Source organism: Hydra vulgaris, chromosome 02 (genome assembly GCF_038396675.1).
Source record: "Hydra vulgaris chromosome 02, alternate assembly HydraT2T_AEP".
In the NCBI taxonomy this organism is placed as follows: domain Eukaryota; kingdom Metazoa; phylum Cnidaria; class Hydrozoa; order Anthoathecata; family Hydridae; genus Hydra; species Hydra vulgaris.
In genome coordinates this window covers 67,863,777-67,882,373 of record NC_088921.1, presented here as the reverse complement: position 1 = coordinate 67,882,373, position 18,597 = coordinate 67,863,777, and the positions used below count along the sequence as shown (strand labels likewise).

General features: G+C 27.0%; 1 protein-coding gene across 2 annotated transcripts in view; it reads left to right on the top strand.

Annotated features, from left to right (window-relative positions):
• Positions 1 to 18,597, top strand: part of LOC101239935 (voltage-dependent L-type calcium channel subunit alpha-1D) — a 109,418-nt gene that overhangs the window by 50,064 nt on the left and 40,757 nt on the right. For both annotated transcript variants that reach the window (XM_065791769.1, XM_065791770.1), the window contains 4 exons: positions 3,405 to 3,543; positions 3,965 to 4,094; positions 5,620 to 5,679; positions 17,858 to 17,964. In XM_065791769.1, the coding sequence (XP_065647841.1) occupies positions 3,405 to 3,543; positions 3,965 to 4,094; positions 5,620 to 5,679; positions 17,858 to 17,964 (436 nt within the window). The remainder of the gene's footprint in view (positions 1 to 3,404; positions 3,544 to 3,964; positions 4,095 to 5,619; positions 5,680 to 17,857; positions 17,965 to 18,597) is intronic.

The following is an 18,597-nucleotide window of genomic DNA, read 5'->3' as shown; positions in this document are numbered from 1 at the left end:
AGTCTGGAATCCCCTAGATAAAATTGTATTTGCAAACATTGAAGTAGCTAGTAAAAAATATGAACTTATGTAATAAATCCAAGAAACTATGTGTTGAATGACGCTAGATACTTTGAACCATGTGTAGAATTTATCATTTACAACTATCTATTACATGTTTAAAAGATATAATATTCCCAGAATACATATTTAGATTTATACACAGAATTAATTAAGAAACGTTAAATTGTAAAAGAACCCTAATTATTATTAATATTTATACAGGCTTATCATTGTATAACACTGTTTTTCATAAACATCCATATAAAAAAGTTTTACAGAGCCCTTGTGGAATTTATAATTAATGGTGTTTTTACATTTTTGTTTTTTTATTGTTTTATGGTTTTATTGTTTTATTGTTTTATACAGTTTATATATATAATATATATATATATATATATATATATATATATATATATATATATATATATATATATATATATATATATATATATATAATTTTATTGACAGGTTAGTCTAATAACCCTATGCCAACTGTAGCCCTAATTTATTAATAACCACACTGAATGGTACATACATCGAATGACTTAAATAGGGAGAATATGCAGAGAGTTTGTATACATCAACTGACTTAAATAGGGAGATTATGTAAGGAGTGTACATTAATTGACTAATAGTTTTAATTCAGGCAGGCAATATTAATTAGTAAAAAAAGTATTTTTTTGTATTTATAAACTTTTTCTGGTCTGGTTTATTAGTATTTAACTTAAAACGAATGTTTATGGAAAAAACTTATCAACAACCTTGCAAGAGTATACAAACATATATTTAAGAGACTTAAAGAGAAAAAAGTCTTTATAATTATTTTGCTACTGCAATTTTTTAATTTTTTAAATGGCATTTTATTAATTAAAAGAAAAAAATAAAATAAATAAAATACAAAGCGATGCATTTTTTAACAATGTGACAAAAGGCATCGACCCAGAGACTATCATGAAAAAAATCACAGAGGAGTCATCTATAAATTACATCACAATTTTTGACAGTTTTATACATCTTTTTCCCCTCTACCCCAGTAAGAATTTTGTTATCTAGTAAGTCTTTACTAACCGCCCACCTAAAATTACACACCAATTTTGTAACCTCTCACCCCCTAATTTTTTTGTGGTTTTAAATGCAATAATATTTTTTTAGTTTTTTTTACTAATGTTTGAATAAAAGTTTTTATAATTTTTTTCACTCTATTTTTTACAGTTAAACTAAGCAGAAAAATTGCTTCTGAGGATATTTTTTCTCCAATAAATAAGTTTAATATTTATTTATTATCAATTATCAATATCTTATTATTAACAAGTTAATGTAGTACCATGGTATTAAAATGTTTCACAAAAACAGAGGTGCAGGTTCAAATTGTGAGAAAGATGTTTTTTTATTCTTGTAACATTTTATGCTTTATTTCGAAGCATATGTTTTATGTGTATTACCTATTATTGGTGTTTTTTAAAGAGGAGTATTCAAACTGCCAAGTGAAAATAGTATACATTTTAATATATAATAGTTTATTTAGCTAAAGATTTTTATTTATAAAATCAATAATTTAATTAATATAACCAAAACAATAACTTAACTGAGAGCTTAAGAAAAAAAATTTGTTCAATTTGATTAGAAACAACATTTATGGCCAGAGACCCAATCATCTTGTATTTATAGCAAAAAACCGTTTTTGTACTATATACAGATGCACTTATTACTAGAAAACCTTTTAATTCAAAAAGAACATGCATGAATGTAAAAAAAAAAAGTAACAGTATAAAACATATTTTAGTGCTTTGTTGGGGCTCCTTGAACAGCCTCTAATTTTTGAGATATTGAGGCAACAAGTGACCCAGATGGTACCACACTTTCATAATAGCTTTTCTCAGACCTACTAATGAGGTTGGATTCTGTTCAGATACTTCTGTATTCAAAGTTACCCAACTTTTTTCAATGGAGTTGAAATTTTACCAAACGGTTTTCAATAGAGTGGATAATAAGTAGAATAATAATAGAATTTCAATAGAGTGGATAATAAGTAGAAGTCCTCCTGACATATTAAAAGCTTTCAATAAAGTCTGACATGCTGATCTACTTTATAAACTAGCTTCATATAGTGTAGCTGGGATAATTTTTGAGTTATTGTATTATTCCATTCTAACCATAGAATTAAAGTTGTCTTCCAAGCTTCCATCAGGCCAACACTCCTCTTCTTTTCCAATATCTTTCGTGGTACCACAAGGCTCTCTCCTTTGTCCTGTATTGTTTCTCACTATCTAATCTTCTCTTTTCTCTGCATCTTGAGTCTAATAACTTTTTCTGAGTTTTCAATCTTCTTGTTCTATGACTGACTTGCTAACTGTGGTGACTGAAAGATTCTATTGTGTATTAGATAGAGGCAGCTAATATTAAATTCTATTCTGTGGTGCTCTGTGTTAAAACTGTAAAGGGCTCCTGTTATAAGAATTTTGCTCTAATCTAAAAAAAAAATAAGCATTAAAAAAACATTTAAATTTTTATCTGTTACTTTATATCTTTTACCTCTTTTAAAATTTCTACAATATTTTCCAAAAAAGTCTTTATTCTATAGATTTCAAATCATGTGTTGTTTATAAATTGGTATGTAATTCCAGTTATACCTATGAAACCTTTTTCCACCTTAAAGCACAAATAACTGATCATTATATAGGAGGCAAAAAAATATCTATAAACATCCCCATGCCAATGGTAGCTGTTTTGTCATTTATAGTTCCTTACTATTGCAATTTTTGACTATTTAAAAAAAAGTTATTATTTCTTACTTTCTATATGTCTTTTGCGCTGTAAAAGGAATTTTGGTTGTGTGTTTATATATATATATATATACATATACATATACATATACATATACATATATATATATATATATGTATATGTATATGTATATGTATATGTATATGTATATATATATATATACATACATACATACATACATACATACATACATACATACATACATACATACATACATACATACATACATACATACATACATACATACATACATACATACATACATACATACATACATACATACATACATACATACATACATACATACATACATACATACATACATACATACATACATACATATATATATATATATAAATATATATATATATATATATATATATATATATATATATATTTTAGTAAAAAACACTAGAAATAGAAATAGAATAGAAATGTTTCTTTACTAATTTATTGCTGCTTTTTTTTTAAGAATTCTTTTCTAGATCAAAAGCACTGTTTTTTGTAGAAGCACTAACACTCTTTATATATATCCAAAATATATTGTGTATATTTTTAAAATTTTTTTAAATTTTTAGAAGACAGTATTGAAAAGAAGATTCAAAGTAAAGGTTTTTTAAACATGCTAAAAGTCAATGTTGCACAGCGTAAACGAATAAATATGCAACCTCCTGTACAAAATGCTAGATCACTTTTTATCTTTTCTCCTACAAACAGGTTAATTTTTTAAAATTTAATTAAAATAACAAAGAATACATGTTTACAATAATAATCATAGTATTTTATATTAAATAGTTTAGAGTAAATCCCAACCTCCTTTAATGACACATTGTCACAAAAATCCTCAAATGAAAAAATTTCTATTTAAGAGTTGCTTTTTTAATTTTAATTAAAAGTAAAATTACATCCATTGAAATACCATCAAAGTTTACATTTAAATGTCTATTGATCTATATAAACTTACCATTCACTTTTATAACAATTTATTTTACTTTTTTTATATAAACTATTTAATCAAAACAGTTTCTCTTTTCATATTACTTGTACACTCATTCCATCTTATTTAACTATTTTTTTTTTAGGTTTAGTTTAGTTTAATATTTTTGTTAGTTGTGTTTTAAAAACATTGCTTTTAAAGGTTTCGTGTGTTATGTCACAAGATAGTTTATTCTCGATATTTTGATCCTTTTATGGTTATAATGATAGTATTAAGTTCTCTGGTACTTTGTATTCAAGATCCATTAAATGATAATAACCCTATTAATTTAGTAAGTAAAATGTTTTAATATTATTTATAAACAAATACATTTATTACAAATATATTTCATCAGCCATATGTTTTTAAAAATATCAATTAAGCAATGCAATGGGGTCTGACTTCAAAAAATCGATTACATGATGCCTCAGTCTATTTTTACCCTGTGTTGAATTGCAAAGAAGGAGTTTGTTTTTATTTTGAAATCAAAAATGAGGAATTTACAAAGGTGTTTATCTTTTATATTTTTTAACCAATTGATTAAAACCCTATTTAAACTTGATTGACAAACATTTTCCAATTAACCACAAATTACATAAAATTTTAACAAGAACGCTGTAAAAATCAGCTACAGTTGCTTGTCAAGCATGAAATCAGTAGTTAATTTACACAACAACCACATTCTAAACAAAAATCAAAGCATGAATAAAAATATCTGCAACTGCTATAATAAAAACAATTACCCTTTACTCAATAACTACTTGACAACAATATTGTATACTAAACAACTATCACTTTGGATAACCCTTCAATAAAAAAAATCATACATTGGTATAAGGGAAACACCCTTTAAACTGAGATATGCCAATCATTTAAAATCATTCAACATTGGAAATTAAAAGATAATAATAAAAAGCTAATGGTTTGTTGGAAAATTATTAGACAATGTGAAGCAAATGTGACAACAACATCATGCAAGTTATGCTTTAATGAAAAATATGAAATTATTTCAAACAATGACAATAGTTTATTAAATAAAGAAACTGAAACTATATCAAAATGTCAACATAAAAATAAATTCCTTCTTTGCCAATTCAACACAGGGTAAAATTAGACTGAGGCATCATGCAATCGATTTTTTGAAGTCAGATCCCATTGCATTGCTTAACTTGTATTTTAAACAGTTTTTAAATTTCTTGATTTAAAAAAATATATGGCTGAGGATTGCCGCCAGGCATGAAACTCTGAAGAACAACAAAAGTCCTATTATTTTCATTTTAATATTTTTTAAATACATCTGTTATATAAATCATTTGTTTTCATAATACTGATTACTGTTGAACAAACAAGAGAATTTTTTGTACATTATTATACAAAAAACATTATACAATATATATATATATATATATATATATATATATATATATATATATATATATATATATATATATATATATATATATATATATATATATATATATATATATATTCACATATATATATATATATGTATATACATATATGTATATGTATGTATGTATGTATTTATGTCTGTATGTATGTATGTATGTATGTATGTATGTATGTATGTATGTATGTATGTATGTATGTATGTATGTATGTATGTATGTATGTATGTCTGTATGTATGTATGTATGTATGTATGTATGTATGTATGTATGTATGTATGTATGTATGTATGAATGTATGAATGTATGTAAAAGGGTATTATAAGCTTGATTAAGTTCATTAATTAAATATATAAAATTTAATATATATATATACATATTTTAGTTTCAGCTGGAATTTTATTTTAGATAACAAAATACTGTGATTATGGTTTTACATTTATATTTGGAATTGAAGTAATCTTAAAGGTATCTCTTAGTTTTATAGTAGTTTTCAAAATATTTTTTATTTGCTAAGTGTAAGTTCACATTACTTAAATTTTAAATACAGTTACCATCTAGCATGATCAATTCTAGAAACAGATTCCATAAATCATTTTTTAAAACCATTTTGTTTTCATTTTTAGCTTATTGGCTGTTTAATGCAAACATTATTGACTGATTGATAGTAATTGAAAACCTCATTACTAGTATTTAAAAAGAAAAAGCATTAATGCTTACCAAAGTTAATTTTCAAAACCAAGTTTCAAAACAAGTCTTAAATAACATTATTGTACTATCTCTACGTCATTGTAGAGATAAAATTAGATATAAAATTTATTTAAACATTATCGTAAAGATAAATCTCTACATTAGTCTAGACAAGAGTGGTGCACCATGACCACACTTTTGGTTTTTGCTTTGTAACAATTTTTTTAATACATCTTTTTTTTAATTTGTTGAATAAATTTATAATTAAAAAATTAAGTTTTTAAATTACCAAAATATAACAGGTTAAACTTGTGAGACTATTTAAAGTAAAACAAGAAATTTTTTTCAAGGTACCCCACCCATAGGGTACCTAGATACACACTATGAGCATCATTAAAAAAGTAAATGAAAAGTATAAAAATTGGATCTCCTAGTAATATATTTACATAAATCTCTTAAGAATTGACTATTAAAAGAAAGGAATATTAAAAATTAAATTGTATATTAAAAGAAATGATTTTTAGAATTTTTAATGATACAATGGAGTACTATTCTACAGTTTTAGGCCCTCCCACAAATGCTGTTTCAAGTTACCCCATTCTTGCTAATTGAAAACAATCGCCTTTTTTTTAGTATCAATTTTTTTTTTCATAGATTTTGTTTAATGAAGTAAAGAGCCTATTGAATGTAGTTTACAAAATAATGTTACCAATAGACGCATTGAATAAGATACCTTGAAACTTATCAACTTTAAAAACTAATGAATTACTTTGTCGTCAAAAAATACAATTTTCAACTCCTTGCAGGTCTAATGATGTCAAATTTTTTAAAGACATAGCTCTAGTAGTAACTACTTCACTATATATTGTGGTTGTCACAATTTTAAAGATGCCTCCACAATTACAATGTTTTATGGTGCCCCATATATTATGGTGCCCACCTTTCTCCTACATTAATGATTAATAGCAATAAAACTAATTGAAATTTGTCTCATGTTTAACCGTGAAGATTACAAAACAGATGAAGCCATTTCTAACTTGACAGCAAAATTTAAAGATCTTAGAAAGTTGTTTTATACTTTAGCAATAAAAGCAAGTGTTGAAATTAGAACCCATTCAATCATTTAGTTTTAAAGACTTTCTTTTCATCAATCTTAACAATTAGTTTAAAATGCTTTATCCAATCAAATTTATAGTTTATTCATTAAAATTTGTTTTTAGGTTTATTTGTAGAAACTATTATCATATATGTTTTAAATTTCAAAGAAGTGATAGTCAAAAAACTCAGAATTTTTTTTTTCTGTTTTCTCAATAAAGATTCCAATCCCTAAATAGGAATAGGGACTAGTATTGATACTACTAAAAGCAAAAAAATTGCAAAAAAATGATTTTTATTATAAACCCATAAATTTACTAGTTTTAATTTACTCAATTTTATCTATTTTTACTTCCCGTAAGGAGAACCTTTTGTAGCAGGACTAGAATTTTTACTCCTTGTGACCCAGTTGAAATAGGTTTTTCAAGTTAATTGGTCAAGATATAGCACATCTAAAGCACTGTAAATTGCGAGAAGAAATTAAAGTCATCGACTAGATGAACTTTATTGTTATTAAAAAAATGCCCTTATAGAAAATCAAAAGCTACTGTCACTACCCCTATTAAGTTTCTGCATAAAAATTAGTTTCAATTAGCAGATTTAAATCTAGTTTATTAGGGCCATGTTAGAAATAGAATCACAAAGCAGAGACCTTTTTTCAAACTGGTTGCAAAATAATTAGAGTCAATATCACAAAACTTTTTGAAATTTTAAATCTATGTAAATTAACAATGCATGTTTTCAAAGTATCTTTTGCTCTTTGAAAGCCATCAATGCATAGAGTAGGGTATAATGAAAACAATTTGAATGTTTTAAAATTTATTTTTTATTGATAGAACTATTAATAATATTCTGTGAATCAAATAATTTTTAGACTATGGCAGTCCAGTTGTTTTTATTGATATCACTTTTTGATAAATGTTTATCAAGTATATTTTTAAATTTAAAAACATTATCTGCCACAACAGTTTCATTAGGAAGTTGATTCCAATAGGTAACAATTCTATTAGTGAAGAAGATTTCTCTTTAGCTGTTTATTATGGTTTGCTTGATGATACAGTGTTGGTTATTTATAATTGCTCCTGCAGGTTTGCACGATTGATTTATTGGGACTTGCCAATTAAATTTTATAAAGCTATTAGAAATTTTAAAATAATCTGTTAACATTACTAACTCTTATTCTTCTATTATTAAGTTAAACCAAGAGTTTTAAATCTTGATTCATAATTAAGTTTACATGCGGTAGTGGTGTAGTGGTAAGCGAGAGGTTCGGAGTTCGACTCCCACCACGTCCCTGGAAGTACCGCGCTCAACTTAGTTTCTCTGCGCAGCGGCCTTGCTCGGCAAGGTTCGTGTTTCGAAGTTAAAAGAGTTGAGAGAGGGTTGCACCACAAATAACAACTAAAAAAATAAAAAAACACAAAAAAATGAGTAGCCTCCTCGACTGTAGTGGCCCCCCTTGGGCCTTGGGGAGATGAATAATCTAAAAAAAAAAAAAAAAAAACATAAACCTATAAGGCACTAATTTTTACATAATCATCACAATGAGCACTAGGCACTAGTTTAGTAGCTCATTGCTCTTTAACAATTTTCTTTTTTTTCTCTAAAGAGATCCTAAGACAAGACAAGTTTATTTTAAAGAGAATGATAATGATAAGTAAAACAAAATAATAAATGTATAACAACAAAAACAAACTTTGTTGTTTTACTCGAAGCTCGGTGCCTCCACAGTAGCAATTCTCTCAAAGTCTTTAAATTATACGCTGAAATCTACAGACTTCATAATTTATTCAAGCAAGTTTAATTCCAAAGAGTTGTAATAAATGATGTCATTGTAGAATTTCGATAAGAAATCTTTAAAAAATTTTTTGTTAGCAAATTTAGTTTTTTTTTTCCATTATAGATTATTAAAGAATTTGTTTAGTTACTTATCATTATGTAAAAGTTTGTTTTTTTTAATCATAAGTTACTACAGAATTTTTTTAGTCATTTTAAATTATTATTATTTTGTTATTTTTATGAAGTTCGCATTAAAAATATCAATAAAATATTTCGGACATTTTAAGCTTGTTTATTGTTATAAATTAATTTTGTGTTATATTTATTATTATTAAATTATTATTATCCCTGTTAAGGTTCTGTTAAAAAAATTATTTTGTATTTTTTAACCTTATAAAATTTTAATTAACAGCATTTAGGGATGGTTCATAAAGTATGTGCGGTTGGGTGGGGAAGAGGGGGTCTGCAAAGAACGTATATGAGATAGAGGGCAGGGGTCAATTATAAAAGACAGAGACACTAATGTAGAAAACATATCGTAAAATGTTGGTTAGGTAAGTTAACAGCGTAGATAGTTTTAGGGAGATGGAGGGTACTCAAAGAAACTATAGCAAAATGTGGAATGGGGGGGGTAGAAGGATCAAAATTCAGGCGTGCGTACATTATGGACGACCCTTATTTGCTAAACTTTTCATTGGGTTACATATATTCTTGAAAAACTTATTTAATTAAGCAAGATAAGTTTAATAAAATTTATTCTATAAAACATGTATTGCTCATTTTATTTTATTTTTAAAGTTAAATAATTACTGTTAAAGATTGCAAAATAAATGTAGTATTATCGAGTCAATTTTGAAATTGAAATCGCTTAATGAAAAACCTTTCATTGTCAATTTTGCTAGTTTTTTGATAAGAGAAATGTAAAATACTTGCCTAATACTACATATTAATTAGGAAATATTAAATATAATATGTTTTTTAACTCACGCTTCAACACAGTAACAATTTTAATTGCCATCTGTCTTGAATTATTGCCATAAAATATTATTTATTGCTTTAATTAATAAAAAGCTGTCTTTAAGTTGGTAAAGTGTAAACTCTATAAAAAGGTACAAAAAATATTCTTCACAGTTTTAATTTGGTGGTTATAAAATGTTAAATAGTAAACTTATAGCCAAAACTTTTAATGAAGTATTACGGAGTTATTGGTTGTTCTAGTAATGAAAAATCGGGTTCTCATATATCCTTCTTTAAACTACCTTTGGATCCAATTACCGCAGATTTATGGAAAAAGGCCATTGGATTAAATAACATCTCTAAGAATACTAGAATATGTTCCTTACATTTTGATGCTTCTTGTTTCGACAAGTTTAAAGAAGAAATGGTTAAATCAACTTCTAGAAGAAGATTTATTTTTCCAAAATCAGTTCCTTCCATATTTCTTGGTGGAAATAATTTGGCTAAAGTTAGCTGCTTTTTTAGTTCTATTGACTCAAATCGTATTTTTTAGCTACATTAGTTTAAATAGTAATATTTCATAAGGTCTTTTTATATATATACACGCATAAATCATTATTTTGTTGCGTTAAAATTATGAACATATAAAGTTTAAAGCCCCCTCACTTTTAGGGGTTACAAATTTTATATGCTCATAATTATTGAACGCTGAGAAATTGTACTATGATTTTTAAAATTTCTTGATGAATATAAGTCTAGTTGAAAATAGTACAAAAAATATTTCATCAACTTGTTGCTCTCACGTTTGGGGCAAGGGGATTAAGATTTTAGTATTTCTTGTTCCCATTCTCCTATCGCAGTAATTTTTTTTTTGTGAAGAATCTTTTCGTCATACATATGAACATAAAAAAATTTGGAATACTCTTTTTGTTTAAAAATTGGTTATTTCAAACATTTAAAAACCTTCCTACGCCACTGCATATATATATGTGTATATATATATATATATATATATATATATATATATATATATATATATATATATATATATATATAGATATATATACACATATATATATATATATATATATATATATGTATATATATATATATATATATATATGTAAATTATGTTAGTGCATTTTACAAATAGAGTGCTCAATGCTCTTAAAGAACAGAGCAATAATTAATTAGTAAAAAACATTTTCTAACTTTTATCTTCGACTTGAAGTTTCACCATTGCTGGATCATCAGGAAGAGTCCTTCCTGATGATCCAGCAATGGTGAAACTTCAAGTCGAAGATAAAAGTTAGATAAGTGTTTTTTACTAATTATATATATATATATATATGTGTGTATATATATATATATATATATATATATATATATATATATATATATATATATATATATATATATATATATATATATACAGTGGTGACACAAAGTCATGATCACACTTGAAAAACAAGAGAATTTTATTCATTTTCGGCACAATATAAAATAAAACATCACCACATTGAAATAAAAATGACTCTGCATTGTTAGTAATAAGCGCCACTAATAAAACATAAGAAATTCTGGCTAAAAGACTAGTATTTTGTATGTCCTCCATGCGCATCGAGCATGGCCTGTACATGTCTTGGCATAGACTGTACCAGCTTTTGGATGGTGTCAGCAAGGATTGCTAGCCATGCAGCTTGCAAATGTTGCCACAAATCATCCAGATTGCTGGGTTTGATTTTCTGTACCTTTCTGAAGAGCTCCTCCCAAAATTTTCAATGGGGTTCAGGTCAGGACTTTGTGGAGGTCATTCAATAGCATTGGTACGAGCACGTTTGAGATATTCCATTACTTTCTTAGCTTTGTGGCAAGGAGCATTGTCCTATTGAAAGAAAAATGGTTTGTTTTTACCAAATAGTTTGTTTGCTGATGGTTTCATTTGTGTTTTTAATATTTCCAAATATTTATCCTGGTTTACCGTGCCCTTACAACAATATAAATGACCTACACCTGATCCTGACATGCAACCCCATACCATAAGAGAACCTTCTCCATTCTTTACTGTGGGAGCTACACACAGAAGACTAAATCGTTCACCAACTCTTCTCCTCACATAAGCTCTTTTAGCTTCACAGAAAACAGTAAAGGTACTTTCATCACTCCATAAAATTTTATTCCATTGTGCGACAGTCCAGGTTTTGTGCATCTTCGCAAATGCTCTTCTTTTTGCAATGTTATCAGGTCGCAATAAAGGTTTCTTTGCAGCAATTCTCCCATTCAAACCAGCTTGCTGCAGGCGTTTTCTAACTGCCTTTGCTGCCAGATGAACTTCATTGTTTTTCCTCATGTAGCTTGCAAGATCTGAAGTCGTGGCGAAACGATTGAACAAACTCGCCCGAACGAAAAGCCGATCTTGCTATGCGGTAGTTTTATGAGGTTGTCCAACACGCTCTAAGTCTGCCACTGTACCGGTATCTTTCTCTTTTCTGGCTGTTCTGGTAACAGTTGACAGTCCAATTTTCATTTGCTCAGCAATATCTCTGTAAGAAATGCCTTGTTTAATCATAACAATAATCTTCAGTTGTTGCTCAGTTGATAGCTTCTGATACATGGCATACACAATGTTCTGCCAAATTATAATACAAAAATAATAAAATTTTGGTTTAATGAAAGAGAACATGATTTCAATCATTATTTAACAATAAAAAATGTTTAGAAACACAATAAAACTTAAAAAGTTCCAAAAAATTGTTAATTATAGCTAATTAAGATTAATTAATCCTAATTAACACTGCTAATTATAATTAAATCTAATTAATTTATTCTCAATATTAGCTCCACGTTTCGATATGATTTGTAGTCGAATGATTATACATTAATTTCAAGTAAATATCTACTAAAACAATGCTTGAAAAATCTTAACCTTACCAAACTGATATCAACAATTTCTGATCAAATCAACACAGAACACTAATTAACAAAAATTACAGTAATTATAATAACAAAAATAATGATATTTGGTTGCTAATAACGCGCTACATCGGTAACTAGATATTTAGTAAGGTTTCCAAATAAAAATCGCTACAAAAATTAGTTATTATTGCCTTAGTACACTATTAGAGAGATCAAAATATGCGTGTGGTCATGACTTTGTGCCACCACTGTATATATATATATATATATATATATATATATATATATATATATATATATTCATATATATTAATGTACACAAAGTATCTGCAGAATATTTTTATCTTCTCCACAAAGCTCTCAAAATGAAAATATACAGCATTTTCACTATGTCAGCAGTTGTGTATAAACAGATATAAAAATCTATTCGGATGTTGCGACCCAAACAGAGCTACCTCCAATCAATAAAGACATAAATTACAATTCCATTGCATCTTCATATAGTTGTTCTGATATCTAAGTGTTTGTGGTTGACACGGAGGATGAAATAAATAATATGGGAATTGAGATGATTACTGGTGATGAAACATTCATAAACAACGCAAATGAATCTAAAGAAATTATTTCTGACTTGCTAACGTCTTCTTTAGAAAATGATGAGGAAGACAACGATTGTGTACTATCAACATCAGACGATGAGAGTTGTACAAGTGAAGACACTGGCGAAAACCAAGAAGTATGTAGTGATATAAAGTATAATGATCAGACACTTTGTTTTTGAGAAAAACTTGTACGAACTTTTACATTGCTGTCCAGCATGTGGTGCTCCTGTTGACAGATCAGACATTGAGGAAGTTTAAAGAAATGGATTGCAGCTACAATTAAAAATAAATTCTTTTTGTAATACATCCGATATAATACATCCGATCTTGTTACAGATTCTTTGCATTCTTGGTATTATTAACTAATTGCTTACTATTTGTTATTTGGTAATTTATTATTTGGTATTTGGTATTTTTTTGATACGCGGTTTAACTTTTAATTTTGTATAAAAAATTTATCTTATTTTTTAACAAGTATTGTAATCAAGAACAAAACAAAACAAAAACATGTTATTTAGTTATGAAGACAAAGAAAGCAATCCGTTTTCAAGTAAAGGAAGGTTGCAGTAAAGAAAAAAAAGGTCCTTGAGTTTGAATCAGGGCAGCACCCAAATACGGTTGGCGCTGTCAAAAATGGTCTAAAATAGCCCCTGGCTGTAAATATACATATTTCTTATATATGTATGTATATATATTTATTTATATTATTAAACAAAGATGTTTGTGCAAATAATATTTCTTAAAGTTTGAAAATAGCCATTGTTTTTAATTTTAAAATTTAAACTCTTCAATGTATTTCCATGCCTTTTCAACTTCAGGTATGCCTAAAACACCTTGGTCTTCACCATCGAAATTTGTGTAAATTCCATTATCATCTAGAAACTTGACTCTAATTACTGAAACAACACATGCCGGTAGAACTTTTCGATTATTCTTTCCGAGTTAGCAGTAGGTTACCATGTAAATTGACTATAAGCAGCATATCTAAATGTTCTGCACAAGAAATGGAGAAATTTACTCAAATAGAAGTAAAAATAAAATTTGATAAATTAAAGCAAGTTTATTTAGGAAACTAAAATAAAATTTTTAACAACAAACTTATATATATAAATACTTATTAGAGGTTTTAAATAAATCTGGCATCCAAGCTTCTTTCCTGTCATTCAGACTGACCATTGATGTCCATAATGGATATGGTTCAATGCAACCAGTCAAAAAAATTTTATGCTCTGTTATGCATCTTTAAGAAAAAAACTTTTTTTACTTTACATAGCCTTTATGTAAAAAAAAGTTTGTTATTAATGCTGCACACATCAGTTTATATTTTAAAGAATATTGCTTAATTTGTAATACCTGAGGCAATATTTATTTCCTTTATTTTAACACAACAAAGACATTCTTTTTCAAGTGGCATAGTTTATCCACATTTTTATTATCCACATTATTATCATATATTTGTTATCCACATTTAGCATAGTAGTATCCACATTTACACCATTGTTCAGCACCATCACTTAAATGGCTTTAAGTGGCATAGTAGTATCCACATTTACACCAATGTTCAGCGCCAACACTTAAATGGCTTAACTTTGACGTTTTAGCAATACCAAAATTCACATTTTCAAGCTGATATGATTGTCCACTATTTCATTTCTTTTATCAATACAGTTTTTTTTGTCTTTTTTTGTCTAAGAGGTTCAAATCGATATGTTGTTGCGGACATTTTAATTGTTTAATTATCAAAATCCAAATGCCAAAATAAAAATTAGTATTAGTAATCTTAGTATTTATATGCAAACCATCAAAATTGATCAATTTCCATTAAATTGACATACCTATTAATATTTTCTAACTATAAATTAAAGAATTCGGCTATTATCTCTAATAAATGATGTCGTTTACCAAAATTATTTATTAATTAAAAATCTAAAAATTTGTAAAATATCATTTCGATAGGAGAACAAAAATATCATAGCAATAAACGACTTAGATAAGCTAAAAAAAAGTTCACACTATTTACATAAAAAGAAAAAAAGATTCAGAATATATAATAAGGTGATCAATGACTTTTTTATATATTTATTTTATTTAAGAGTGTAATATAAAAATCTTAATTTTATTTGGTTCTCGCACTCTATAAAAAAACATTCTTATGTTTAGCTTTCTATAAAATTTATAAGAAAGTCTTACAATTGATAATAAACGCTATTTTAAAAAACAAATAAAACAATAACAAATAATATTGATTCAAAAATAAAATTCTACAATGATGTCATTTACTAAAACACTTTGGAATTAAACGCGCTTGAATAGATTATTAAGTCTGTAGATTGCGGTGTATATTTTAAAGACTTTGAGAGAATTGCTACTGTGGAGACAATGAGCTTCAAGTAAAACAACAAAGCTTTTTTTTGTTTGTATACATTTATTATTTTATTACTTAAAAAAATTCTTCCTAAATATTTTTTTTTTATCATTCTCTTAAAATAAGCACAACTTTTCTCAACACTTTGGGATCCCTTTAAGGATTTTATGCTTATGAAAAGTTTTCAAGATAAGTTCTTTCAAATAATGTGTACAAAATCGTGAATAGTTTAACAATCTAATAAATGAAAGCTTTTTTAAGCATTCCAAGAATAGCAATAGAAGAATACTGTGTCAACTGAGGTTTAGTGATTTGGTTATGATGTCTCATGACTCTAATAACTTTTTCAGGAAAGATTTATTTCTGACAAACCTTTACAGTTGGTCAAAGACTATTAAAGTTATTATTATCAATAAGATATTTTTACTTTCTTTTATTATTCTTTCCATATTTTTACATAATGCGACATGATTGCAATGTGTCTATAATTTAATGGGTTTGTTCTGCTGCCTTTTTTGAATACTGGTGTCAGATTTGCTTCTTTCAATTTTGATGAAATGGGATCATGAAAATTTTACATGAAAATTTTTAATAATATTTTTAAGTAGCTATCTGAGCAGTTTTTTTATTAAATATGGGTAGATCCTTCAGCTTGTTTGTATTTATTTTAGAATATAAGTTCTTTTTTGATAATTGAGCTCTACATGGATAATGAGTGGTGAATCTTCCTGACCCTACTCATGGTGAATTTTCTTGACTCTACTCATGGATTTTCTTTTTGTGCCTTTTTGGTATTGCCTATTCAGCTCTTTCTGATTTGAAACTCTAATGACCACACTTCTCCTATCATCCCAAAAAAACAGGTTTTTGTTACATCCTAATTCTTCCAGCTTCCGTTGCTAAATTTTTTTTTCACTTTACTACAGCTTATGGTCTTCACAACATTCCTGTCATAGTCTTACAAAAATGTTCTCCAGAACTATATTTGATCCTCCTTAATCTAATAAAGATGTACTGAACTGAATCTTGTTTTCGTGTATGCTGGAAAATTACTTTTTTATTTCCAATTTTTAAAATACTTTGAAAATGGCTTTGATCATTTTAACCATTTCCTATTAAGTTTTTGTACTTTTTGATTGTCGATTAAGTCTTTAAGTCTTTAATCAACAAGCTTTTAAAACCTTATTATGAGCCCAACAATGGTATTGTTTCTGACAATCAATGCAGATATCTATTCTCTCATTCCACAGCTGATTTATAACAGTATTAATAGGTTTTATTTTGTATTAGATGAAAGTGAAGGTTTATTAATTCCAACTTATTAAGGGCTTTTGATAATGTTTGACACGCTGGTTTTTTTCATAACCTTATTTTATATAGTGTATCTCTGTTAGTTTTTATAATCATTAAATCATTTCTTCAAATTGCAGCATTAAAGTTGTCTTTGATGGATAATACTCTTTCTTCATTTTTAGTATTTCTTGGATAACATAAGGTTCCATTCTTGGTCTTTCTCATCTGTTACGATGATCTTCCTAATAATTTAATTCATTTAATAACAATTTTGTTAATTAATTTCCTGAAAATCATTCTATTGATGCTTCTATATTTGTTGACAACAAAACTATATATTCGTCTTTTTTTGTTCAAATTTTAATAGCTTTTTTTACTCTTTACATTTTTTTTTTGAGGGAGGAAGGGGGGTATTAAGGTGCTACAAGAAGTCCTTAGTCTTATCACATTGCTCCGCTGAAGAGCATTTGACTTGGAAGTTCACTAATCCTTCCTTAACAATGTTGCTTATCTGGCTAGAGCCTGCATCAAACCTAGAACCTCTTGGTTCTAGGTTTGAACTTCTGGCCACTGCTGCTTATTTAATAAGCTTATTTAATAAATTTTGATAAAACAATAGCATTTAGAAAAAATCTATTTATAAATTCCAGAGAACACTATTTTTATTGTTGAACATTGCATAATAATTAGCCTTCATATGATGCATACTGAAGTCTTGCTTGTTTTTTATTCTTTACAAAATTATCTGTAATGCTTTATCTGTTTCTTATTCATTATGTATGTTGATTTTAAAGGATTTTAGACATAATGATGATTGAAGGATTTAAGACAATTTATTTAGATGTTGCATAAATTTTTTGACTATTTAGATGTTTCATAAATATTTCAATAATTTATTTTACTGTTTAAAAATAGCAATACTATTGTAAATCATTATAAATATTTTTAGGTAATAGACGATGGATTTATTTTACACAAAGGAGCGTATATACGCAATCCATGGAACAAACTCGATGCTTTGATTTTTGTGTGTAACTTGTTATCAGTAATTTTATAGTATGTTTTTTTTTTTAATTTTATTGTCTGCATTAATAATATTTATTGTAGTATTTATTAGAGTATTAAAGAGATAAGAAGATTATTATTTTGGAGAATATGATAAAAATGTTGTCAGACTACAAGCTGTAAAAGATTGAAATTTTTTTTTTCACAAAAACAGAGCGTTGTTTTTGTGAAAAAAATTGAAAAAGTATTTATGAAATAGCAGCTGCATAAGAAGGAGAAAAAAATAATGAGATTGAGGCTTGAAACCATTAGATTGAGGTTTGAAACCAGCAACAATTAATAAAGACTTCTATGTCTACATAAATCCAGTTTATGTCCTAGGCGCAATTTTCAGTCAAAATTTAAAAGACATCGGCAAGGACACAAAAAAAAATTGTGAGAATCTCAATATAGTAGTAAGGATTAAAATAATAGAATTAATTTTTAGTGTCAATCAATGGTCAATCAATCATAATCATATAATGGTCTAAACAACTTAAAAGATAACAAGGGAAAGCTGAGGCTAAGCTAGGGTTGGGACAAGTCATAAATCAAAGAATGAAGGTATAAGATTAGGGCTGCTAAGAAAATGAGTCACAAAGTTAACTATTTAAGAATAAAATTAATGGTTTGTGTATTCAAGTT